The 25,769-nt window shown below is 45.8% G+C and overlaps 1 protein-coding gene across 3 annotated transcripts; it reads left to right on the plus strand.

The window, feature by feature from the left end:
- Positions 1 to 1,473: 1,473 nt before the first annotated feature.
- Positions 1,474 to 25,143, plus strand: ZBTB2 (zinc finger and BTB domain containing 2). Of its 3 annotated transcripts, none has more exons than XM_019431757.2 (3): positions 1,474 to 1,578; positions 16,692 to 16,876; positions 22,347 to 25,143. In XM_019431757.2, exons 2-3 carry the CDS (start codon positions 16,704 to 16,706, stop codon positions 23,716 to 23,718), a joined length of 1,545 nt encoding a protein of 514 aa, XP_019287302.1. In that variant the 5' UTR covers positions 1,474 to 1,578; positions 16,692 to 16,703; the 3' UTR covers positions 23,719 to 25,143. The 3 variants fall into 3 exon arrangements, with proteins under 3 accessions (XP_019287302.1, XP_019287304.1, XP_019287303.1); XM_019431758.2 differs by lacking the exon at positions 1,474 to 1,578 and adding an exon at positions 2,006 to 2,107; XM_019431759.2 differs by lacking the exon at positions 16,692 to 16,876 and having other exon boundaries at positions 1,490 to 1,578.
- The last annotated feature ends 626 nt before the right edge of the window (positions 25,144 to 25,769 follow it).

Consider the following 25,769-nt stretch of genomic DNA (forward strand, 5'->3'; position numbering starts at 1 on the left):
TTTATCTAGCTGATCAAAGAACAAGAAAGTTCAAGGCAGGTATGTATGAAATCTATTATTCACTTTTGGACCACTAAAGTTACACAGCTGCTTATTTTGTCTTCAAAGAAGAAATTAGTCATCAGTAGCTCTGGGTATAACTGGATTACTAAATCAAACTCAGATTTTGGGGGGAGGGGGGGGGAGGGACACTTTTGTATGTTAACTGTCTTAAGGTATTAAGCTTGCCTTAAATATTTTGGAAACTATGTGCCAAGGCAATGTGCTAAGGCTGGCTCTGTAAACCATAACGGGTTCAACATCAAATTAAGGAGCTTATAACCAAATTGCATGCCTTAAAACCAAAGAGTGTCCTGGAAACTGCTGCCTTCAGTTCCTTAATAATCAAGCCATAGTCTTAAGTCCTCAAAAGCCTAGATATGTAAAATACAGAAATCACTAAATCCAGTCCTCAAGAAATTAAACGGTACTTCCAAAGATATAAATATAATTCTAACAAAATGGCAACAAAAACAAACCTTAAAATGTTAAAAATGACCACCAGAGAATCTAAGTCCCCTGTCTGCCACGTTACCTGTTTCAGGACCTCCAAATTAACAGAATGGCTAACTCTAAATCCAATCTAACAGTACCCAAGAGATCAAAACTTAACAAGAAAGTAAACTGTTCTCAAGTAACAAAAGTGCTTTGCAAACTGATTTTGGACCAACGCTTCGAAAAACACAATTACTGAAATAAGCATCAAATTCATCCTAACAGAAACGTCTGACATTACACTCAACTAGTCTGTTTAAGGAAGCACTTATACCTCTCTATACACACCACAAACAGATCTACTTTGGTATGACTTTTTAATTCCACTGGTGAAAAACAGCTATTAGTGATTTACAAGTTTCTCCCTGGCTCTCAAGTCCACTCCTTTTCAAGTCTTAAAACTTAGGCTACACGGGAAATAAAGGGACAAAAGTATTGGCCGAGAGATGTCAAGCAGAAGCCTGCAAGAAGGATCCGGAGCAGCTCTGCATCCCTTCCCAGAGCATCTCCAGGATTATCCTACCTAAACACTTTATGTAAACACGGGGCTAGTGACTCAAGCCTCCAGCCCCAATAGGTGGAGAGAAGTTTCCTCGCCTCGGCTGCACATGGTTTGCAGAAGTTTGGCTGGAGCAGAGCGGAGCCTGGGTGGGAGCGGCAGTGTAGTTAGTGCTGCAGGCGGCGGCGGCGGCGGCGGCAGAGCAGCAGGAGGCGGAGGCGGGCGGGGGGAGGGGAGGCGGCTGGGGGGGGGGGCGGAGGGGGCTCTTGCCGCCACTGCTCTCTCGCCGCCTCTCCCCCCCGGCGGGAGCCGCTCTCAGCCTCTTTGCACTAGTCGCTCCGCTCTCTCGGTCATGTGACCTTAACGTAACCGGACAGGAAAAGCCCCGCCGCCGCCGCCGCCGCCGCGCCGGAGACACCGACCGCGGCGGCAGCAGCAGCAGCAGCAGCAGCGAGAGGCAGAGGCGGCGGCGGCGGGGAGAGCACGGCCAAGGCTGCCCAGCGGTGCCTCCTCCACACCCCCCGCCGCAGCAGCACCGGCGACAGGTAAGCACGCAACGCCTCCACCTCCCGGGGCCGGTGCCCACGTGCCGCCCCCGGCCCGGGCTCCGGGAAGGCGGAGGGGGGGCGGGGGCCACCGGAGCTCGCAAACGGTTCCGGCACCAACGGTGGCAACAAAGAAGAATGACCCCCGTCCCGGGGCTCCGGGTGAAGGCAGGCGGAGGGCCCGGACCACACGGGGACCCAGTTCTGGGAAGCGAGGGCAGGGGCGCCCCGCGGGGGCGGGGGCGGCTGCGCCTGGCGCCGGGGCTCTGGCCGCCTGACAAAACCATCCCCCGGAGCCAGGCGGCGGCGAGTCGGCGGCGGCTCCATCCGGGGCTTTGCGGGAGGGGGAGGGGACGGAAGCCGAGAGGGCGGGCGGCGGATCGGAGGGAGGGAGGAAGGGGAGGGGGGCGATTCGCGTTCCGTTCCCCGTTGCCGGTCCCTCCCTTCTCGCCGCCACCGCGAAGTGCGTCCCGAGCGGCGGCGGCCGGTGAGCGTCCCGCGCTGGAGCCCTGAGAGGCGGGCCCGTCAGGTGCGTAATCCTTCCGACGCCTCGCCGCCGCCTCCTGCTGCTGCCGCCGCTGCTTCTTCGGCGGCAAGGCCGCGAGCTGCGGAAGTGGGTTTGGGGGAGGGGAGCGGAGACGGAGGGGGAGGGGAGGGATCCGGTCCGACCGGAGCAGGCCCGGCCTCTCTGGCGCTTCTCCCAGCTGCAGCGGCTCCTACAGCTGCTGCCGCTACTGCTGCGGCTCCGCCTCCCCGCTCGCGGGCGGGGGCGCGCACGCGCGCTTCCGGCCTCCTCGGGTCTCGCGCTGTCTTCGGCTCTCGCGCGCGCTCTTCCCCTGGCCCTGTCTGACCACCCCCCGCCCCCGGCGCCGGAGCTGTTGCGCCAGCCGGGGCGTTGCGCACGGCGTAGGCGTCGGCATTGTGTTAAACTCCGCGGGACTTGGGGAGAGCGCGCGCGCGCACGCGGGACCGAGGGAAGCGGAGAGCGTGCGGCGTGGCCGGAGTGCGTCGCCCCTCCCCTCCCCTTCCCTCAGCCCCTCGGGTATGGGGGCGGGGCCGGGGTGCGCGGCGCCCGGGCCCGTCGGGCCCCTGCCGGTCTAGCCGGCCCCGCCCCCGGCCGGGCCCCCGCCCCCCCGGGACGGGGCGGGGCGAGGCAGGACGCCGCGGCCGTTGGGCCGCTCCCCTGCGGGCGGGGTAGATGGAGGCCTCCCTGGGCGCCGCCTGGATGGGCTGCTGCGGCCCGGGCTGCGGGTGTGGGCGCGTTAGGCCGGCAGGCTCGGGCTTCCGCTCCACGGGCAATCTGCGCCTCCGCTGAGGCCGAGGTTAGCCCGGAGCTGCGCTGTGGTTTCTGGCTGCTTTGCCTTGGGGCGTGGGACCGGCGTCCGAGCCGCTCTCCCCGCCAGCGCGGCCCTCGTCTCCCACTCCCCCACTCCCCCGCCCCAGGGCTCTGAGAAGGGGAGTTTGGGGGCGCGGAGGCTGCTTCCCCGGCCCGAGGCGTTTTTCCTGTGTAGCGGAACCCCCAAACTATTGATTTTTTAAACAGGCTAAAAAGAGAACTGATAATTCATCGGTGCTTAGGAAGCAAGGTTTTTGTCGCGTTTAGCTGGTAGTGAAAGGAGGCAAGAGGAAAGCAAGGGTAGCAGGGCAGGCAAGAAAGTGATTGGGCCGGATGAAAATGCAGATAGTTTTTGCTAGGCCAATTGACTGCGAGAACTTGGAACTGCTGAACTCCTAATTATGCCTTAGGGAAATACCCCCCACCCCCGCCCCACCGCTGCAGTGTTCTTTTGCTCTTCATCAAATACAATGGTCCCACTTAGTGTGTGTTTCCATTCTATTCATTTTTGTAAGTTTTTGTTGCAGTAAAGCATAAAAAAGGTCAGAATTACGAGTTCACGGGCTCACACGGAGCTCCGGGGTGCTCTGGGTTTCCCTAAATGGGCTGCACTGTCCTTTTTAGGACAGATCATCTATGTCGACCCTGACGGAGCTCGGGAGCAGGATGTACATATCACTAGCATTTTAGTCTGAGAGGCCTGAAGCTTCAATAGGAAATCAGAATTAAGACATTTTAAGTCCTCCGATTTATTACAAAGCAACATTCGTTGTTCAAATAGATTTTATTTTGCATTTTAAATAACAGGCCGTTATTAAATAATAGGATGTACATGCAGGCTGTTTTCAAACTGTTAAAAGGTAATTTTTGAGAAAAAAGCTCTAATACTGCATTCCTTCAAACTGGGCATTTCTCAATAAACTTGTGGTTTGTAGGTTATTTTCTAGCCAAAGAATTGACCCGTTAATGACACCATGGTAAGATCTCAAAGCACAACTTTATACCGGTGGTATTAAGTGCCACAAAATAGTAGTGGAGAAGACCATGAAAGGGGGACAGATAAACCGCCCCTAAAACTTTGCTGTAGTGTATAGTCCCACCACTTGCCAGTTTTAAAGCTTCTCTCAAGAGGGTGTAAATAAATGGTGCTCTGCAAACTTCTGCTGAAATACTCCAGCCGCAGAGTAAACACTGTGCATGTTTTAGGTCCACGATGACAATTTCTTTTTTCTCTTAAAGATTAATATGGGGGCGCCTGGGTGGCTCAGTCGGTTGAGCGTCTGGTTGAGCGTCTTGATTTCGGCTCAGGTCGTGATCTCACTGTTGGTGAGCGTGAGCCCAGGGTCAGGCTCTGTGCTGACAGCTCAGAGCCTGGAGCTTCCTTCAGATTGTGTCTCCCTCTCTCTCTGCCCCTCCCCTGCTAACACTCTGTCTCTGTCTCTCAAAAGTGAATAAACATTTTTTTTTTAAGTTTTTAAAGGTTAATATGAACTTTGCACTGTCCTCAAAGATCTATACCTTTTTAATGTAAAAGTTATGTAAAATATAAAGTTTCATCCACCTTGACCTTTTAAGATGTGCCTTGTAAACGCTAGATGTCCCGGAATAGGGGGATGCGCTTTCCCCAGCTTGAGAATTCCAGACCTGGAGGTAGAAAGTGAAGGAGGCCCCTAAGGCAGGTATGTGGCATTGGCTGGGGATCAGCTTTGCAGTTGGAGACCTGCCATCTCTTACCTGTCTGGTGCTGCATCCCGAGGCCCGCTGGCCTTTCCCTGAAGTCAACTTGGAACACTGAGCAAGTTCCAGCCTTGGAACCTGTGTGGTTCCAGCCTGTCACTGTAAAGGAAAGACTGCTGGTCTGCTGGAGACTTTACCATAAATTTCAGAGTGCACGCGGCAGAAAAGGGAATTTATCCCTTTTCCTGATTCCTTATGGTCGCTAAGTATGACTCTGAAAACCTAAAAGGGAATTGAGAGTTTTTATTTTCCCGAAGAAAAAAAATTATAAACATTCTAAGCATTAGCTTGAGAACATTTTCTAAGCCTTTTTTATGCTCAAGTTATATTTTTATTAGCAAATGAAACTTAAATAATTAAAATATTACTTTGAATCAATAGCAAATAAGAGCTAGTGTTTCACAATGCCAATATGCCATTGAGAGATGGAGCCAGTAGCCACAGAACCAGGAGTTGGCAGTCCAGGATATTTTAGGACTTTTTTTTTCCTGTGATGAAGGCCAAGTTAGGGGCTAGTATTTACACTCAAGCACATAATTCCCAGTTCATGTGGATGAGGTACACATCATATAACTTTCTGACTTCAAGAAAGCCCAGTGTGCAAAGACAGGAATTTATAAAGCATTTTTATGTATCTGACTACTCACAAAATGGTTCTTTTTACTTTGTAAGAGGTTTTACTTTACAAGAGGTATAGTTCCATTAAATTTTGTACACGCCTAAGCTCTGCACCAAGCAAGGATGAACTATAAGAATCATCTGAGAATAGTTTCAAAGCATATTTGTATTCCACACCATGCCTACCTAGATGCTTAGATTCTCTGAGCCCCAAAGTAATTTCTGAAAGGGGTTGTCTAAGTGTGTTGTACAGCCCGTTGTGAATCTCCAGGACCCCCCTCAGGGTTCCATGAGGTCAAAACAACTTGTTTAATAATAAGATGTGATTAGCCTTTTTAGCTGTTGACAAAATGAGTCAACGTTGGAAAGATCTGCATAACTCGATGAGCTGACATTTTCCAGTGACCAATGGGTGATGTTAAAAACTGTGCATAGGTAAAAGATCTGTTAAAAGAGCAAGATAGAGCAATGAATTTTCCTCCCATTAGAGTAGGAAATTTTCATTCATTATGTATTTTTAGATCGCACAGCTAAACTGTAAGAAACTGCAACTTACCAAGTTTTGGTGTAGTATCAAAGAAAAATGTCCACAATCACCTAGAAAAGCTATTAAAATATTTCTTTTTCCAACTGCATATGTGGGTGAGGTTGGATTTGCTTTGATATTCAACCAAAAAAGATACCACAACAAAGTAAGTGGAGAGGCAGAGTAAATGCAGAATCCAGTTGTCTTCTATTACAGAGATTTGTAAAAACGGCAAATTAAGTTTTCAATTCTGTGTGATCATATGTAGGTTTCCTTAAAGTTGATTATAGCATAATGCCTTTAGAATTACCACTTCAATATCAAGTCTTTATTAGCCGTAAATCTCTGATTTGTGGCTCCTTGACACAGCCTATCCCGGAACTACCTCCTTCTGACCTTCACTTAGAAATCAAAAACTAATGCCAATGGTAACGTCAGCAGCACGTAATTGAAAAGGCAAACTCTTACAAAGTCAATGTTTTTCAAATTCAAAATAAGAGCTATTGATTAGTTTATGTCCCACCTTTTTCTATTTACCTTCAAGGAGGCTTGACTAAAGAAATGTTAAGAAAAATACATCAACCTGTCACCACAACTAATTAAGACACATTTCCTAGCTTTGAGATACAATTTAAAAACATTAAAATTCAAATGACTAGTCCCATTCAGGTTTACTTTATAGGCCCTAAATATTAATTATTAATGATACTAATTGAAAAAGCAGTTTTTTCATCATGGTAAGTGGTCTGAACTACTTGAAAGAATCAATCTTACTTGTGGGTAGTGCTTTTTCTGTTACTGATGGGTCCTGTGCATTACAGTATTCATTTATGCTTCACTTAAATAAAATTAAGGACTTGAGAGGACCCTTTTAGTGCCCTTGAAATGGGTAGTCTAAGTGGTGTTTAGTATCTTAGGAGAGCTATTATCCTCAAAAAGTGAGTCATCAGTTCCCAAGCGCTGTTTTGGTCTTCTCTCCTTATACTGAAAACGTAGGAGGAGCTTGGGTTGTCAGAACATAATGTGATGGTATTTGTCCCATTCAGCCGCACCTCCAAACCATGAGTAACTTCCCTAAGGATCAGCTCCACCTTTGCTGTGTGCTGGAAGCTGAAAGCACTTGACATCTAGGGAGTGTTGCATTATCAGCGTGGGAAACAGTGGTGAGGCATTAAATAATATAAACGGTCATTTATACTTAGCTCTGGAAAGTGTTTTTTACTTATTTCCACATGTGTCTTACAACCTCTGAGTTTGCTTAAGGAAAAGAAAATTTTGTACACATGTACATGCATAAAGAAGGCATTCTACGAAAACCCACTTTTAAGAATGGTCTCCCCTCTCCATCTCCACTTTTGTTCAGTGCCTTTCTGCTCACTATTCTGATTTAAGAAAGACAAATGATTTTTTTTATTTAGTTTTTTTTTTTTTTTTAAGTTCTATTTGTAGTGTTAATTGGTTAAGGGCTTTATATAGGTCTTCAGTTTCATGTCAGATTTCATGTCTGTCCTGGGTGACTAGGATTAATTAGTGACAGATCTGTGGAGCCAAGTAGTACAGAGGAAAACGTGTGAAATTTACACCCGGAAGACCAGGGCTCAGATGACTTCTGTATGCCGTTATAACCTCTCTGAACTATCATGTAGTAATTTAATGTTGTGACTTTTGGAGTCAGATACACCCGGCTTCTCCAAAGACTCTCAAGACATAAATCACAGCAGGACTTCAGAGCTCCAGACCAATATAACCAAAGTATACTGCACACCTCTCCTTGGTCATCTCAAAAGTATCTTGGTCCCAGCACATCTGAACATAACCCTCGCGATCTTCCCCATAAAGCTGCCTTTTTGCCTGTCTTCCCTCTCCTGGTGGGAATCCCCACGATCTCTCCAGTCACACGAGCGAGAAATCTAGGAGTTATCTTGGACACCTCAATTTCCCCCACCCTCCTCCCTCTAACCCACCAACCGATTCCGTTGAGTTTTTATCTTCTAACTATGTTTCAAATCCTGTCCCTCTCACCCCATCCTGATGGCCACCACCCAGTCTGTCTTGTCTCTTCTAGACCATGGGAAGGTCTCTCCTCACCTGGCTCTTCACCACTCCCGCCTGCAGTGTGGCCATCCTGTCACTTCCGCTGCAAAATCCCCTCTGGTGCCTCCCTGTTGCTCTTAAGATAGGAACCGAAATCTTTAAGAAGACCCGAGTCTCCAACTTCACCTAGCCTATTCCTTTCTGGCTCTTTGCCCTTCAGCCACACAGACGTTCGTTCATTTCCCCAGTTGCATCTTGCTCCCGCGTATCCTGGGGCCTTTGCAGATGCTGACCTCTGCCCAGAATACTCCATTCTTGCCCAGTTAACTCTTCTTCAAATATCTGCTTAACCAAGGTCTCCGCACAGAAGACTTCCCTGACCTCCAACTCCCAAATTGGACCCCAGTTCCTTATATTTTTCTTCACATTGTACATTTGTGTACTTGTTCGATTCTCCCCCTTGAACTCTGTCTGTATTCTGCATACCCTTGCATCCACTGTGCCTGGCACCTCAGAAGGCTTTCACCAAAAGCATGACGACTTCCCAGATCTGCGTCTTAGGAGCTGGCCTACATGTGGGCAAGTTACTTAGCTTTTCTAACTCTGGTAGATTCTTTCTGGAGATAGGGTAATTGGTCCTTGGTACATAATAAGTGGTCATTAATTATTAGTGCTGTGGTTATTAATATTATAATTAATACTGAATAGTGAGGAAATGATATACCATGGTATTGTTGAGGATTAAATGAGGAGTGTAAAGAGTATACTGTAAAGTATAAAGCACTATTCAGAACTGAATTGAAGTTCTGAAGTTCATGAAGAAGGATGAAGTGACATTTACAAATAAAAGACTTGGTTGGGGGCCTGGGTGGCTCATTCTGTTGAACACCCGACTCTTGGTTTCAGCTCAGGTCACGATCTTGTGGTTTGTGGGATCGAGCCCCGCGCTGGGCTCTGTGCTGACACTGACAGCGAGGAGGCTGCTTGGGATTCTCTGTCTCCCTGTCTGACCCTCCCCTTCTCGTGCGTGCATGCTCTCATTCTCTCTCTTTCTCTCTCAAAATAAATAAATAAACTTTAAAAATAAAAAACTTGGGGCATCTGGGTAACTTAGTTAGGCATTGGATTTTTGATCTCAGTTCAGGTCTTGATCTCAAGAGTCATGAGTTCTAGACTCACGTTGGCTTCCATGCTGGGTATGAAGCCTACTTAAAAAAAAAAAAAAAAAATCAAAAACTTTTGCTAAAATATAGCTCCCTTTCCATTGATGTGACTTTTTAGGTTAGTCTAGGATCATCAGAAATTTAACTTCCCACACAGCACCCAGCTAGTCAGAGGCCAAGCCATGTCTGGCACTCAACATTCTTCTCTCTGAACATATAGTTATTAACAAACATATAGTTTTTTTAAACATCAGACAATATTCTAGGTACTTGGAATAAAGTAATAAATGATAAATAGGACTCCATGCTGGCTTTCTGGAAGCACCAGGCAGACATAAGTAGACTGGCATGTTCACAGGTGCTCCAGAGGGAAGGAGAGCTTCCTGATCTTAAGGACCTGGAAATTCTGCAGAGGACAAATAGTGCTGGGGCTGGGGGGCGGTAAGTGGTGAGTCCCTCTGGAGGTGGCACGTTCGAAGGTCTGGCACAGAGGTTCTAGGGCCCCCTTCAAACGGGCCTCCTTTCCCGACAGTGGGAATAAAATCAGGGGCTGAACTCAGATTTGAGAGCGAGGCCTCTGAGCAGGGAGTGTTGCAAACTGCTGGGAGCCCAAGAATGGCCTGGGCTTCTGGACCTTCTGGTTGTAAAGAAAAATGCCCCTCTTCAGCTTTATCTCATTTCATCCAGCTTTTCCAAAGTGAGCGAAATAACATCACTTTGTCTCCATGATCATAAACATATTCAGATGAAACTGGGCTTTTGGTGATGCTTGAATTTCTGAACAAGTTGGATACTTGATCACTTCATAAAGATCATCAAGTAGATAATCTTATATCAAGAAAAGAACCAGGCACAATTTAATGTCATAAAATAAAATTTCATGTAGTAATTTTTTGTGCATGAGAAAATTTATTCCCTATAATGAATATAGTGCCAACAACCCTTCCTTCAGAAAAGTATTCTGACCTTATGTCTTTTCTACCCATTTATATTTAGAAGTCCCCCGTCCTACAAGGTACCTGAGTAGCTCAGTCAGTTGAGCATCTGACTCTTGATTTCGGCTCTAGTCATGATCTCACAGTCATTGGATTGAGGAGCCCCACTCCAGGCTCTGCACTAGGTGTGGAGTCTGCTTGGGATTCTCTCTCTCTCTCTCTCTCTCTCTCTGTCTCTCTCTCTCTCTGCTCCTTTCCCTTGCTTGCATGCTCACTCTCTATCTAAAATATATATATATATTAAAAAAAAAAAAAGTCCCCCATCCTACAGGGTATGTGAATATTTTATGACTTTTCTTGCAGAATAAAGAGGGACTGATACTGTTGGACCCCTAGTTTTGAGGTTGGTTGATTGGTTTTTAGTAGGTCTGTGAAATCGTAGTCTGGAAACCATTAGTTTGGATCAGCACGAGAGTATGTTGTGCAGAGTTAAGCAGGGGTTGGGTCATGCAGGGTCGGGTAGGCGGTGCTGAGGAATTTGGGTTTCATCCTAAAGGCAGTAGGGAATCGCAGAAGGATTTTAAGCTGGTTAGTAACATCAATTTGACCTTTGGAAAGATCATCCTGGCTCTTCCCTGTAGATGGATTCAGGGGCAAGAGCTAGAAATGAAGAGATGAGTAGGGAGGCAGAGCTAAGGTGGTGGGGGTAAGGAGTTGAAGTTGGTGAGCCCCGGGTGACTGACTGAGGAGTGAGGGAAGTGAGACCCTAAGTGGAGTGGAGATCCCTGCCTTGGTCAAAGAGTGGATGGCTGTGCTGTGCACTAAGCTAGGGATACAGAAAGAGCAGGTTTGTGTCCGTGGCTTTTGTTGTCTTTGGGGGAGATGAGGGTGAGGGGAAGGGGGACTTGAGTTGTCTTGCCTATCCTGAATTGAGGGGGTGCTGCGGTAAGGCCCAGCAGAAGTGGATTGGATCCCCACAGGGAGTCCACGGAATGAGAAGCAGGCTGTGGACAAAAGGCAGAGGGGCATCAGCAAAAGAGGAATCCTTGGTGGAGATTAAAATAGAACAGTCAGAGGTGATAGAAAACCAAAGCACAGTGGCCTCAGAGCCCAAGACAGTATTTATGGAGCAGGAGGAAGGGTATTAAATGCCGCAGAGAGGTCGAGTAAGCATACTCTGTGGGGCTGGGGAGCAGAGGTCCTCTGTGACCTTGCTGAGCCATTCCAGCGTGGGGAATGGTGGGGGGTGGGGGCACAGGAGTGATGCTGCTGGTCAGCAGTTGGTGGGAAGGGAAGAGCAGGCATCCATTTCCACAAAGGGGGGTGACCTCCACCAGAACCACCCCCCCCCCCATAAAAGATCTGCCGTCTCAGCCAGTGCAGCATAGGCTGCACGGAAATGGCTCTGAAGGGGCCTTGAGGAGGAAAGAAGACTTCAGAAGGCAGTGCTGTTGGCTGGGGGGCACTGCCTGAGATGCCCCCAGGCTTGGGGACCCCCCCCCCACTCTGTCTTCTCGGACTCATTCACATGTGTGAGACTCTTGGGCGGAGTCTTATTTTTCTCCCTGAGAAAGGTTTCTTTGGTCTCTGAAGTACGATTCTTAAAAATGTACACGGTTTTGTGTTTCCTCTGTGAATCTGGAACATTCTTCCCATTTTCCCTCCTCTTGTTTGGTTTTTTTCCCCATCCCTGAGACCCCTGTACATGTGTTCTTCCCTCTATCTGTAAAAGACATGTTCAGTTTGTTTCCTATTCTAGATTGAATAGGAGATCTCTAAATTGAGATCCTAAAATAACTGGTAGACTCCCTTAAAAAAAGAAACATCTCATAGTTTTCTCATAGCTTAATTCTTATGGTCTTCAAGAAAAAAAACATACGTTTGTTTGTGGAATGAGAAGCCCTTCCTTTTGCTCTATGGAAGGAGAGGCTGCATATCCATTAATGTAAGAACAAAAACTTCAAAGTCCTGTCAAACACTGATCAGTTTGATGACCTTAAAACATAAAATTCTATGTCAGAAATCTCTGTAAAACGAAATTAAAAGAAAGTGAGAAAAACATTAGCGACATGTGGTAAAGGGCTCGTTTTTATTACGTTACAAAGGGTTTTTACAGATCAATAAAAAGACAAACAACCTGATTGAAAACCAGGCAGAGCTCATGAGGGGAATGCAAGAGGAAATGTAAATGATCGATAAACACAAAAATATACTTCCTCTCATCATTAAATCCATAGAAGGTAGGAAAATGAGTGTGGATTTGGCAAAGATTCTCAAAGACGTGGCCATAATACCCAGTGTGGCCAGAGTGTGGAGAAAGTGGCAGAGGGGGTTGGTGGATGGACAACACACTATTGTGTGTCCGTGATATTTGAATTTCTTGTAACAAGTACATATACTTAAAAGCAGCGATAAAAACAATATTTCCGAAGGGAGCCTGGGTGGTTCAGTCGGTTAAGCGTCCGACTCTTGATTTTAGCTCAAGTCACGATCTCGCGGTTCGCAGTTCGAGCCCCATGTCGGGCTCTGCGCTGAAGTCACAGAGCCTGCTTGGGATTCTCTCTGTCTGCCTCTCTCTCTGCCCCTTCCCGGCCTGCTCTCTCACTCAAAAAATAAATAAACATTTTTTAAAAATGTTGTTTAATCATGTTATAAGAGAATATAATAATATTTCCGATTAATTGTAAACATACTTGCAAAAAGCACGTCCCAGCAAATCAAATGACCTGTTGAAATCTCACTTCTTGCGCTTTCTGATTCTATAATCAAGGGCAAATCAGCTAACCTCTCAGCCCGTTTCCTCATATATAGAATACGAATAGCAGTAATACCTCAAATACCATAGCGTGAAATTAAACGAAGAGCATATGGAAATGAATGGTCAAGGAAACACTCCGTAAATAACAGCCACTCTTGTCATCATCATCAAGAAATAAATAGTAATATGTTCTCGCACTTGAAGCTGCTGTCTGTCCGTGAATGACACCTGAAACCACCTAAACATGTAGGGAACCATGATCAGAGACAGAGCACGTGAAGTAGTGTTCGCAGGTCGCTCTTCGAGGTGTATTATACTTTCTTGTAGAGAAAGGCAGGTTAGTAGGATGGAAAAGGAAGTCGTCTGGCACTTTTCAGAGAACAGCCTTGAAGGCGAGCTTCTAAAAGTTATATCCTGGTGGAGGTCAGGTTCGAGTGATGTTTCTTTGTAGTCCCTGCCACCTTGCAACCTGGCACCATCTCTTCTTTTCATCACGAACCCCAGGCCTCGTTTTCTGTGTCCCCTACCTAATCTTAGCGCTTTCCCCTGCACAGGAAATATTGGGGGATGAAGGTCCTGATGCTTTTCCACAGATTTGAGCGTATAACTGAGCCCACGGTGTAGGTCTGGGTACCCAAATTGCTGCAGCCTTAAGTGACCCTCCTGCCTTTCATGTTTGGATGTAACTCTGGGTAGAAAACACGAGACTTGACATCCTCCAGTCTTGCCTTGTGACCTGATCGGTCTCTTATGATATTAATCCGTCTCGTTCATTCCTTTCAGGTAACACTTATTAATTTCTCAATCTGCCAGATCATCCCTAGAACAGGAAGGAGAGTGGGGAGATCAGTACCAGCTTAGTAAGAATTGCCATGGTCTGTTTTTTTAAAGCTTATTGATCATGATCATGTATTCTCCAAACTAGCTTTCCCAATTCTGTAGTTAAACATCATAGTTATCCTTTTTTTTTTTTTTTTTTTAATCTGGCTAATTAATTGATGTGTGGTGGGTTTTTCTTTTTTTTTACTTTTTATTTTTAGACAACTATAAATACACGTGCAGTTGCAACAAATAATAGAGATCCCGCAAGCCCTTTACCGAGTTTCCTCTAGTGGAAACTCAGTAAACTGAGTTTCCTACTTGCTAAACTGTGCTCCCACATCCCGGCCAGGGTGCTGACGTTGACACAGTTGAGCTGCAGAACATTCCTATCACACGGATCCTTCATGTCGCCCTTCTGAAGCCAAACGCATTTCCCTCCTGCTCCCCTCACCCTCTGTTACTAATCTGTTCTCTGTTCCTATGATCTTGAAGAATGTTAAATACATAGAATCATGCAGTATGTGACCTTTGGGGATTGGATCTTTTCCCTCTGCGTAATTCACCCACCTTGCTGTATGTACGTATCAGTAGTTCATTTCTCCTTGCTGGCTGTGTTGTTTCCTGTGGTGTGGGCATACCACACTGCTTAACTGTTCATCCGCTGGGGGACACCTGGGTTGTTGCTAGTTTTTGACTATTAGGAATAAAGCTGTTGTGGATATCCACGGGTAGGTTTTGGTGTGAACATAAGTTTTCATTCTCTGGGATAGATGTCCGTGAGCATAATTGTTGGGTAGGACGGTAGTTCCATATTGAGTTTTTCTAAGAAACTGCTCTTCTCCGCAGTGGCTACACCATTTTACGTTCTCCCCAGCAGTGTTTGAAGAGTCTGCTTCCTTGACATCCTTGTCAGCATTTGGTGTTGCCATTACTTTATTTTGGCCAGTGTGATAGGTTTATAATGAAATCTCATCGTGGTTTTCGTTTGCTTTTCCTTAATCGCTAATGATGTTGGCAATCTTTTCATGTGTTTATGGACCATTTGCATATCCTCTTTGGTGAAATGTCTCTTCAAGCCTACTGCCTATTTTCTGAATAGATTTTTTTTTTTTTCCTGTTGGGTTTTGAGAATTCTTTGCATATTCTCTATATACCTGTCCTTGGTCAAAAGGTTTGCAAAGGTTTTCAAATATTTTTCTCCTGGTCTTTAGCTTGCCTTTTCAGCCTCTTTTAACAGGACCTTTCACAGAAAAAAAATTTTTAATTTTAATGAAATCCGACTTACCATTTTCTCCTTTTATGGATTATACTTTTGATGTTAGGTATAAAAACTCTGTATCTAATGCTAGATCCCTAAGATTTTTCTCCCATTTTTTTCCCCCGAAAGTTATAGTTGGGTGTTTTACCTTGGAGTCTGTAATTCATTTTGAGTTAATATTTATAGAAGGTATGAAACTTAGGTCAGAGCTCTTTTTTTTTTTTTTTTTTTGGTCTATGTCCAGTTTATCTACGCCATTTGTCAAAAAGATTGTTCCTGCACTGAGTTGCTTTTGTGAGTTTGTCAACAATCAGTTGCGTGTATTCATGTGGATGCTCATCAGCACTGGGTGCTCATTCTGTCTCACTGGTCTGCATGTTTGTCCCTTCGACAATACCACACAGTCTTGGACACTAGCTATCTGATGCATCCTGAATTCCGGCTGACTCATCCCAATTCGTTATTCTTTTTAAAAAATTATTTTAGCTCTTCTGGTTTCTTTGGCGTAACATTATACATTTTACAATATCCCTATCTATAGCAACAAAAAATCTTGCTAGAATTTTAATAAGAATTGTGTCAAACCTATGTACAGACTTGAGAAAAATTTATGTTCTTACTGAGCCTTCCTAACTGTAAATATGGTACACCTTTCCATTTTGTTAGATATTCTTTGATTTTTTTTTCCCTTCAGTGTTATAGTTTTCAACATACATGTTTTGTTAGTCCTATACATGTTTTGTTAGATTGACACATATGTATTTCAGTTTTTGAGTGATTGTAAATGGTATTATATTTCTAATTTCAGTGGCCACAAGTTCAAAGTTAGTGTATAGAATTACAATTGACTTTTTACATGTTTATCTTATAGCCTGTCCGTGGTGTTGCCAAACTCATTTATTAGTTCCAGGCGTTTTTTTGTAGATTCCGTGGGATTTTTTTCTGCATAACAACACTGTCATCTGGAAATAAGGACAGTTTTAGTTCATGTGTGTGTGTGTCTTTTATTTCTGTTCTTCCTTTATTGCAGTGGCTAGAACTTCCAGTACTATGTTCAGTACTGAGAGTGGGCAACTTTGCTCATTCACAGTCTTAGAGAGAAAGCATTCGCTGCTTATAACATTGAGTCTACTGTTAGGTATAAAGCTGATCTGTGTGTAGTGAGCTGTTATAAATACTCTTTGCGGGAAAGGAGCAGTCTCCTGATTTGATGAACCGTCCCCTTTAGAGGCACTTCCCCTGCTGGACATAGATTCAGGCCAAGTGGTTTGCTACGGTAAAGTGTAAGGAATGAAGACCTTAGAATCCGGACTCAGAACACGCAGATTTAAATTTTGGCTCCCCTGCGTTGGAGCTAGATGGCCTGGGCAAATCATTTACACCTCTCAAAGCCCAATTCCTCCTCCACAAAAAAGGGAGAAGAGCACCCTCCTCCGTCCTGCCTCCGGGAGTGCAGGCATCCAGGGGAGTAATTGTATCACTGCCAGGGGCGGCCCTGCCCACACTGTAGGAGCTGGAAAACTGCCCCAGTTTAGTGAGATCTTCACTGTACCCTGCTGTGGCCCCACCCCAGCACCTTAATTGGCCTCTGTGGAAGTTTTGACAATTTCTGATAGGTCGTTAAAATTTGCATTTGGAATCTTAAACTATAGCGGATCTGGGGGTGTTGGCTGTCCCAAGAGCAGACAACTGAGTCCGTTTCTTGGGCAGATCACGTAATCCCCTGATTCACGGTCAGTGTCGTCATCTGTAAAATGGAAGTGAAGACAGAGTTACTTCAGCGGGCTGCTGCGAAGACTGAGTGAGTTTACGTAACATTGTTAGCATGACACGTTAGCTGTGATCGTTACTGTCGGTGACTGTAAAAAAGGACACATACTTACTTGTGAATCACCTTTCTTAAAAAAAAAATTGTTTGCTTTGCAGATTTTTAAAAAAATGGATTTGGCCAACCATGGACTTATTCTCCTGCAACAGTTAAACGCTCAGCGAGAGTTTGGTTTCCTGTGTGACTGCACGGTTGCCATCGGCGATGTGTACTTCAAGGCACACAAATCAGTTCTTGCTTCATTCTCCAATTACTTTAAGATGTTGTTTGTCCATCAGACCAGGTAACTAACGTGGTTGATAATAATCTAATGACTGTAGACGCTGAACTTCCATGGCCCTCTTTCCCTCTGAACCTGCTCTTTGCCCATCCAGACCATGGGTCTCACCTCCTCTCCCTGGAATCCTAGGCTCCCAGGCTCCCAGTTTTCCCTCGTGACCTCACTTGCCAACCTTGCTCATCTTGGTTACTCATGCTTTCAAGTAGCCATTGAGAATCCCTGACCTGCAAGCCCTCAGCAGTGCGCCCCCCACCCCTCCCACCCCACCCCACCCCCACCCCCACCCCCACCCCGGCTCCCCGGACCCTGGCTGGGTGTCCCCTGCACGGCAGGATCGACAGCGGCCTCCTGGATCCCTTTCTCCCACTCCTCTGGCCCCACCCCCACCCCCGAGTCTCCCCAAACACACACCCCTGAGTCTCCCCCGCCCCCCCCGTGCCTTTCCCAATCTTTATCCTGGTCTGCCAGTCTAATGGGAAGCTTGAGGGCATGAATTCCCAGCTTCCTTCTTTTTTTTCTTAAAACATCTTAATCTCCCTCCGTATCTCTGCTTGGTTTTTCCTTCCCATCTCTCCTGCCTCGGAGAAGAGGACCCTGGATGTCCAAGGAAAAGGGATCTTCCTCCAAGCATCGTGCTACCAGATCCCGCCTCTTACTTTTTTGTTCTGTACTTTTCACCGCGCGCTGTCTCCCCACGTTCGAGTCCCCGAAGGATCCACGCCCCCAACACCCAGTGGTGCCATCTACTTGACTTACAGGGCAGTTTGTCCTTTATTTCACTGTGGAAGTGTTCAGAGGGCGAACCGCAGCCTAGCTCGTGCGCCCCCCACCCCTCGTCCCCGCTGCCACCGCCGTGTCTGCCCCATCTCTACCGAAATCATTTCTCAAACGTCACCTCTTGATCAAAACCACGGCTCTTTTCTCAGCCTCTGGCATCTCAGCCTCAGTCCTAGGCAGCATTTGCTGCCTGCTGTTTTCTTCCTCTCTCAGGGTTGTTCTCTGTGCTTTGACGATGCAGAATGTCCCGTTCTCCTGCCCTCTGGGAGCTGTGCTGAGTTTTGGTCTTGGGCCCTCCATGCTTCTTTCCATATGCACTCTACCCCAAGGGGAGCTGCTAGTGCTCCTGGATTTTGCCTCTGCTGGAAACCACCAGTTTACAGCTCTGGCCTTGACCTTTCTCTGTGGCCTCCAGAACTCTGCTTCCCAAGGCCGTGAGGCTGGCCGCTCGTGGGCTTGAATGGAGTTATGTGCTGGTCTGAAGTGGAGTTAGGCCTTCCTGGGTCGTTCCCTGACCTCCCTGTTGATCTCCAGGTGACCTGTTCTTCAAATCGCTCTAAAACCCTATCCTCTGGTCCCCTGAGCCATGTTTCCCTCACGCCCCTTTTGCATTAGTCCTTTCCTTCCCCTTCTCACTTCCTTCCATTTCCTAATCATTTTCCACGACTGTGAGATTAATATTTCTGAACAGTGCTTTGGCTGTAGGACGCCTTGGATCAGAAATCCCCTCCGTGGTGTTACTCCTTTGATCACAAACCTGCAGGATCGCCTCCGCACATCAAAACAGCACACACGTTCCTTGTTCTCTTTCAAGGCCCCTCAGGCTGGCAGCCTGACCTCCAAGCCCCCTTGGGACCGCCCCTCCCACCAGGCCACTCCACTCCATCAGCCCAGCCCCCCCTCCCTCCAAAGTGATCAAAAGCCACTTCTTTCCTCTCCCATATCTCCTAGCACTTTATTTTTGCCCGTTACAAGATCCACACATTTTCCCTGTGTTGTTCTTTGTGTATTTCTCTCCCCTCCTCTTTTGTAAGTTTCTTGAGGGCAGAGACTGGGTTTTACAAATCTTTTTGAAAGCCCCAGTGTATAGGTCCGGTATTTGTACATAATAGCCACTTGTTAAATGTCTGGAGGAGCAGAATGGGGAAACAATAGGAATAATGGCAAGCAGAGGTTGCTTTATCTCAGGCACTAAGGATGTTCCCTTTTAAGGACATGGAGACTTCATAACTAATGGGTACTTAGAAGTCTCCACACAATGAATGAAACTGTCTTGAAAGGAGGAAGATTTTCATTTGGGGAGTAAAAGAATACAATATAATGAGTTTTAAATAGATGCAAGAAACTTAAATGTAGGGCAATTAAATGCCTTTGTAACAAGGAAATGTGGGATCTGTGTGGATAGGAGTCCCAAATGTAAGCAATCAAGTGTTGTTGTTGGAGGAGGCACACGACATTTCTCATGGACACCAAGCAAATCCTGGTCGAAGGCCAGAGGCACGCTTTTAAACCAAGGCATTTTTTGCAAGGTTGCTCTGAACAGCCACCTGACTACCCAAAAGGTGGACTGAGAATACGGTTTTTTGCACACTTGGTTTAAGCGTGTTTTAATGTCTGCAGAACCACTAGCCATATCTCTGTCTCGTGTGCAGCACTCTGGGAAGTTTTCAGTCTTGTAGAACTACAAACATAGAGCTCCCAAAAGTAAAACCGCAGAGGGGCAAGTTTTGCTAAGCACAACCTCCTGATGAGGTCGGGCGTTATTTAAAATTCCTTATTTCCAAAGTTCATTAAGCCCATCTTTTACTTTGATATTCTAGTAAAGGAAAAATTAAAACTGAATTACGGTGAAAGTTTGCATGAAGGGCTCATAGCTGTGCTAAAACTATGTTTTCCCCACAAAAGTGTTGTCTCAGGCAGACATCTGCAAATCAAACCACATAGGTGTAATTATCTCGTGGAGAGCTATGTCCTTCCAGAAGGACTTGGAAATGACTGAAGTCTGGCCCATAGCAAGCTGAGAGGTCTAGCTGCCTGGAAGGGAAAGCAGTCAGAGAGATGGCTGCAATGAGACCTAAGGAGCTTTTTTAAATAACTTTTTTTAAGGGTCTCCATGTGTATATGTGTGCATGTGTACTTTTGCTTCAAGAAAAAAAAATTAAAGTCAAGAAATGAAGAGAGCTGGTTTCTGGGAACCTCCCTGGGCGCCGCATGAACCCCCAGAGATTCCCCGCCTCCCTCTCCCTGGTGCGTCCTCACCAGCCCAGTGGGCCACTTTGGGGCCCTTCTCCCTTCGGCCTGGCTGGGTCTCCCAGCCCCATTTCTCCCTTGCCTTCAGAGACGGCACACAATTCTTTAAAATCTGAGCTCTGCTGAGTCACCACCCTTTGTGGCACTAGACAGAGGACAACCTGTACAATAACAAATGAGGGGAAATGACAAAACTTATAACAAAATTTTGATGGAAAGAGGCCCTGCTTGGTAGTTCCCGCTCACAGATGCTGCCCCCGTTTGGATTTCTGCCCTTCCCTTTTCTTTTTGGGAAGCCACCGGTCCCTTCCTTCTGCCTGGAGGAACATTCCATCCTGGCAGAACAAGGGTGCCCTATAGTCTCCTGGGAGTACTTTGTACTCTAGAGGCCTATGGTTTCCCCGTTCTCAATTTCGGAGGGGATTGTTTGCATGATTAAAGTATTCTTCCCCACACATGATCCCTGAAGCTTTGTTTTGAATATTGAACTTCCCCAAAGCACCTAAAGGCATCCCAGTATACAACCCAGTATTGTTGGCAGTGCCCTGTGCTTAAAGGGAAGACCGCCTGTGTTTGCATTCCTATTTAAAGGAAGATAAATAAAGCATTATAAAAGACTCCAAAGGAAGATGAGTGAATGATCTGTGTGTCTTTTTAAAAAATAGAATCACATAAGCTCTGTTCTTTCTGCTGCTAAAGTGCTGCCACTTTCTATTCTTTGACTTTTCATACTTGGTAGTCAGAGGTTTTTCACATGACTATTGTATGCATTCATCTTGAAATATACACACGTTGATAGCAAAACAGCAATTATTCAAATCTGTTGTGTCATAAATTGCTATGACAGTCACCTTTAAAAAAAATAGAATAAAATGTTAAATTTGGAAGAGCAAGGTATACTGTTACTATTTTAGCATGTTGGAAAATATTTATTATTAAGATAAACAGCTAAAGGAGACAAAAAGTTATAATAGTAAGTGGTATAATAAAAAAAAAAAATGATTAGGGGTGCCCAGGTGGCTTAGTTGGTTAAGCGTCTGACTCTTGACCTCACTCAGGTCTTGAGCTCAGGGTCATGAGTTCAAGCCCCGTGATGGGCTCTGCGCTGGACTTGAAGGTTACTTAAAAAAAAAAAAAGAACAAATTATAAATTCTAAAGGCATTCAGGGAAGCTGCCTTTGAAGTTGAAAATGCATTGTCTATATTGTCTGTAGAATATAATTCACTGAGTGGATGATAGCACATACCTCATAATAATATATAGATAGATATCATTGCTTTCTAATGATGCATTAGAATTTCTGTCATTACTGATGGTTTAGGAAGAGTTCTTTGGGACTTGAGTATAGCTGCTTGATCAGAATGATGTTTCTGGAATGAGGCAAACACGAACGTCTAGAAGTTAGAAAATCAGCAATGCCACCATCTGCTTTAGGTGTCTCAGATAAATCACCTAACTTTTGGTGATCTCAGGTTCCAGATCTGTCAAATGGGAATAATCAGATCTGCCTTCAATGCCACATAGGAGTGTTTTCATGCTCTAAACAATTTTGGTGTCACGGGTTTGGAATTAGACCAAGATTTAGTTAGACCCTCTTACTAACTCTGTGGTTTTGAGCAAAGTAGGAATCTCTTTGAGCCTCAATTCCTCATCTGTAAAATGAGAATTAATGGCAACTTAATGAGATAATGCCTGTGAAGCCCAGTTGTAATTCTGGTGATGGTGATGTTTTGGTAAGTTGTCCCGGAACTGTTTTGTGATGCAATCTAGCAATACTGGGAAGGTGATCCGGCCCCGTTAGAGCTAGAATGTACCTCCATCTCTTAACGGTGCTTCCTCCTTCATGCTGGAGGGAGATCGGAGCTGCAGAGCACAGAGTCAGGTTTTCTTTTTCTTTCACTTTTGTTGCGTTGCTCTCAGGCACTGGTTCATTCTAGCCCAGGTCCGCACACCCCCCCACCCCCCATGTCATTTTACAAATGAAGAAACTTTCTTATCGGGTAGATTGCTTGATTTACTTTGAAAGATCACCTGTTGAGCTCTGGATGGCACTGGGTCAATAGGAGATGCCAAGACTTTTAGCCAAAGATCTCCTAGAGTCCTACATAAAAATATAGTGTGATATGATAGAAATGTACATAGATTAGGAGGAGAAAAACTTCTTCAAGAGTCTAGGGGCTAAGATGTCATATTTCTTTAATGTGAACTTTTTGGTTCTCAGTCCTCGAAAATCTATTTATCGTATTTCTCTCTGTTCTTAATATAATTAAATTACACAGGTACCAGTTATCTCCCTTGAGTATTCCATTTCACGAAACACTAACAGTAAGAAATGGGGAATGTTCTCGTTTCATTTGCCTTTTTTTTTTTTTTCTCCAGAGTTCATGTTATCATTGGAGACGCGAGTTGACATTTCCTTACAAATTGTTCACTTGTTTCTTTCAGTGAGTGTGTCCGTTTGAAACCAACTGACATACAGCCAGATATTTTCAGCTATCTCTTACATCTGATGTACACGGGAAAGATGGCGCCTCAGCTGATTGATCCCGTTCGGTTAGAACAGGGGATCAAGTTTCTGCACGCTTACCCACTGATCCAAGAAGCTAGCCTGGCCAGCCAAGGAGCCTTTTCTCATCCCGACCAAGTTTTCCCGCTGGCCTCTTCCTTGTACGGCATTCAGATTGCAGACCATCAGCTGAGACAAGCCACCAAGATTGCTTCGGCACCCGAGAAACTCGGCCGAGACCCACGGCCGCAGACCTCCAGGATGAGCCAGGAGCAGGTGCCCGAGGCCCCACCGCTGTCTCAGCTGACGTCCAATCTGGCCCAGGTGAATCGGACACATCTGACTCCCTCGGACCCCCTGCAGACCTCGCTGTCTCCAGAACTCGTTTCCACTCCCGTGCCTCCCCCTCCCCCTGGGGAGGAGACCAATCTGGAAGCCTCTTCGTCCGACGAACAGCCCGCATCCCTCACCATAGCCCACGTCAAGCCGAGCATCATGAAGAGGAACGGAAGCTTTCCCAAGTACTACGCCTGCCACCTGTGCGGCCGGCGCTTCACCCTCCGCAGCAGTTTGCGGGAACACCTCCAGATTCACACCGGCGTACCTTTCACGTCCAGCCAGCCGGGAGAAAGCCGCGTGCCCCTGTCTCTTTGTAGCAACGCAGCCGACCTGGGCAAAGACACCATGGAAGTGCCTGAGGCTGGGATGATAAGCGACAGTGAGCTGCAGCACATCTCCGACTCCCCCATCATCGACGGGCAGCAGCACTCGGAGACGCCCCCGCCCTCGGACATCGCGGACATTGACAACTTGGAGCAGGCGGACCAAGAGAGGGAGGTAAAGAGACGCAAGTATGAGTGCACGATATGCGGCCGAAAGTTTATCCAGAAGAGCCACTGGAGGGAGCACATGTACATACACACCGGGAAGCCTTTCAAATGCAGCACTTGTGACAAGAGTTTTTGCAGGGCCAACCAGGCTGCCCGGCACGTCTGCCTCAATCAGAGCATCGACACGTACACCATGGTGGACAAACAGACTCTGGAACTCTGCACGTTTGAGGAAGGGAGCCAGATGGACAACATGTTGGTACAGACCAACAAACCCTACAAATGCAACTTGTGTGACAAAACGTTCTCCACTCCCAATGAGGTTGTTAAACATTCGTGCCAAAACCAGAACTCGGACGTCTTCGCCCTGGACGAGGGGCGGTCCATTCTGCTGGGCAGTGGGGACGCAGAAGTAACGGAACCTGACCACCCAGTGTTAGCTTCCATCAAAAAGGAACAGGAAACAGTGTTGTTAGACTGAATGTTACCTATCTTTTTAAAAACTGTCGTTTTTACAGAGACTGTCTCCTTTCCCTTGCCCCAATTCAGAACTGTAGTTCTCCATGGCATGATACAAACAGGTCCCCGGTCCCTTTGTCCACCTCACCCCCTCCTCCCCAACCCCAGCCCTTCCTCCGTAAAGGCTTTGTGCATTATAAACCTGGAACATGTTTACTTTAATTCAGGGGATATTGGAAAGATAATGGTCAGTAGTACTTACAAACTCAAATAGATTTTGAGACGTTTTAGATGATTTAAAAGCAAACTTGGAACTAATGAAGGGTCTATTAACAAAACACAACAACTAGAATGCAATTTGGTAAGCTAGAATTATGACTCTCCCTGGGTAAGAAGTCTTCCTTCTCAGAACGTGTTGGAAAATACGGCATGCTTCTTAGAGATACAGCTGGGCTGTGTACTATGCAAAATCTAGGTGTGGGGGAAACTTTTAACCCAAGAAAACACTCTCAGTATTTCTTCTCCAGGTGTCTTATTTCAGAATGCATCCTTTGAGATTATGTCCAGTCGAGAAAAATCATTAGTTAAGAAATCTACTTGAACAGAACACAAAAGAGAAAAAGTAATAATGTGATGGCAATCTTAATTTTTGGATAGAACATGACGAAGCTGTGAGTTGTGTGTGTTTGTAAGAGAAAATGTGTGGGTATTTGCTATAAACAGGTGAATTAATGCACACGCCTTAGCTAATTGCTGGCTTCTTTCAAAGTTGAACAGTAACAAAACTCTCTGTTTCGGTTTCTGACAAATCTGTCGGTTGTTTTAAAAATCAGATTTGAAAGTCCTGTGCAGTAGATTGTCTTTCTGAATAGAAAATGACACGCTATTCCAGCGGTTGCCAGTGTTAAATCTGTTTTAGCACCAACCAGCTGCTTCAGATCAGTGTGTGCACATAGGAATGTGGATCCTAGAGGGGAAGTTGTGAGCAAAGCATGTGGTAACTTTAATGACTTTAAAAGTTAATGCTAATAGTTTACTGGCAACATTTGTTGAAGCATCAAAAATGGCAAAGAAAAATCAGGACAAAAAAACGCCTAATTGCTGATTGGAAAAAACAAAAAAAAACCAAAAAACAACTTGATTTTGATGTTAGTCTCCACTTTTTTTTTTTTTTTTTTTTAAACACCTGAAATTTCCTCCATTGGCCTGAAAGCAGTAAACTGTGCCCACGAATCTTTCCTTACGCCAATGACAGAATGGTCTCACAGGACTAAACAGGAGCCAGAAATAAGGACCGAAGGGGAAAGGGAAAAACAGTTCAGAGCTGTGCTGTACGTATATGTTAAAAACTGAATATCCCGTCATCCTGTTTCATGTATAGTTGAGTTCGCAGATTTGTAAGTTTTTATACATACTTTCATGGAATAAACATTTAATTAAGTGAGTATTGTATTTTATCTGTGTATCAGTTCGTCTGCCCAAAAAGCAGAAGTAGAGACCAAGGCCTCTCTTTGCTGCTTCTCTCTGTCCATCTGCAGAACCGTGGGCGGGTCCCCTAACTTGAGCAGCATTTTCGACATCTGTAAAACGAAGACAGTGGCAATTGCTGGATCGTCATATTGTGGGAATCAAATAAGTCAACTGTATCCGAAAATGCTATGGACAGTCCAACCTTGGCCAGGAGTGGATCTGAAAGTCCAACTTTCCCAAGGAAGAAAGAGACACCAAGAGGTGTTTACCTAAAAGTGGCACACGTTCGTGCTGTGTAAACCTCGGTCCTTAAGTATTGAGAGGTTTCCACTGATTTCCTCTGTTGAAACTATATTCACATCTCCCAATTTAAATGAAAGTCTTGAGCCAAGTTAACTTCTCTGAAATTCTGTGGAAGGGGAAATCCAGGCATGCCTCACAGCCCTCCACAGCACTCCAGGCAGCCTCAAAGAGACATGGGATGTGGCCGGAGGCTCTTAAACAGCAGAGAGTCATGGGAATCACGAGGGATCTGGTGGGTGATGAGAGAGGGTAAGGCGCCAGCCAGCCCCAGCTCACTTCCCGCAAGTTGGTGGAGGGGGG

Source organism: Panthera pardus, unplaced genomic scaffold (genome assembly GCF_024362965.1).
Source record: "Panthera pardus isolate Hobbes unplaced genomic scaffold, ASM2436296v1 HiC_scaffold_17, whole genome shotgun sequence".
Taxonomy (NCBI): Eukaryota; Metazoa; Chordata; class Mammalia; order Carnivora; family Felidae; genus Panthera; species Panthera pardus.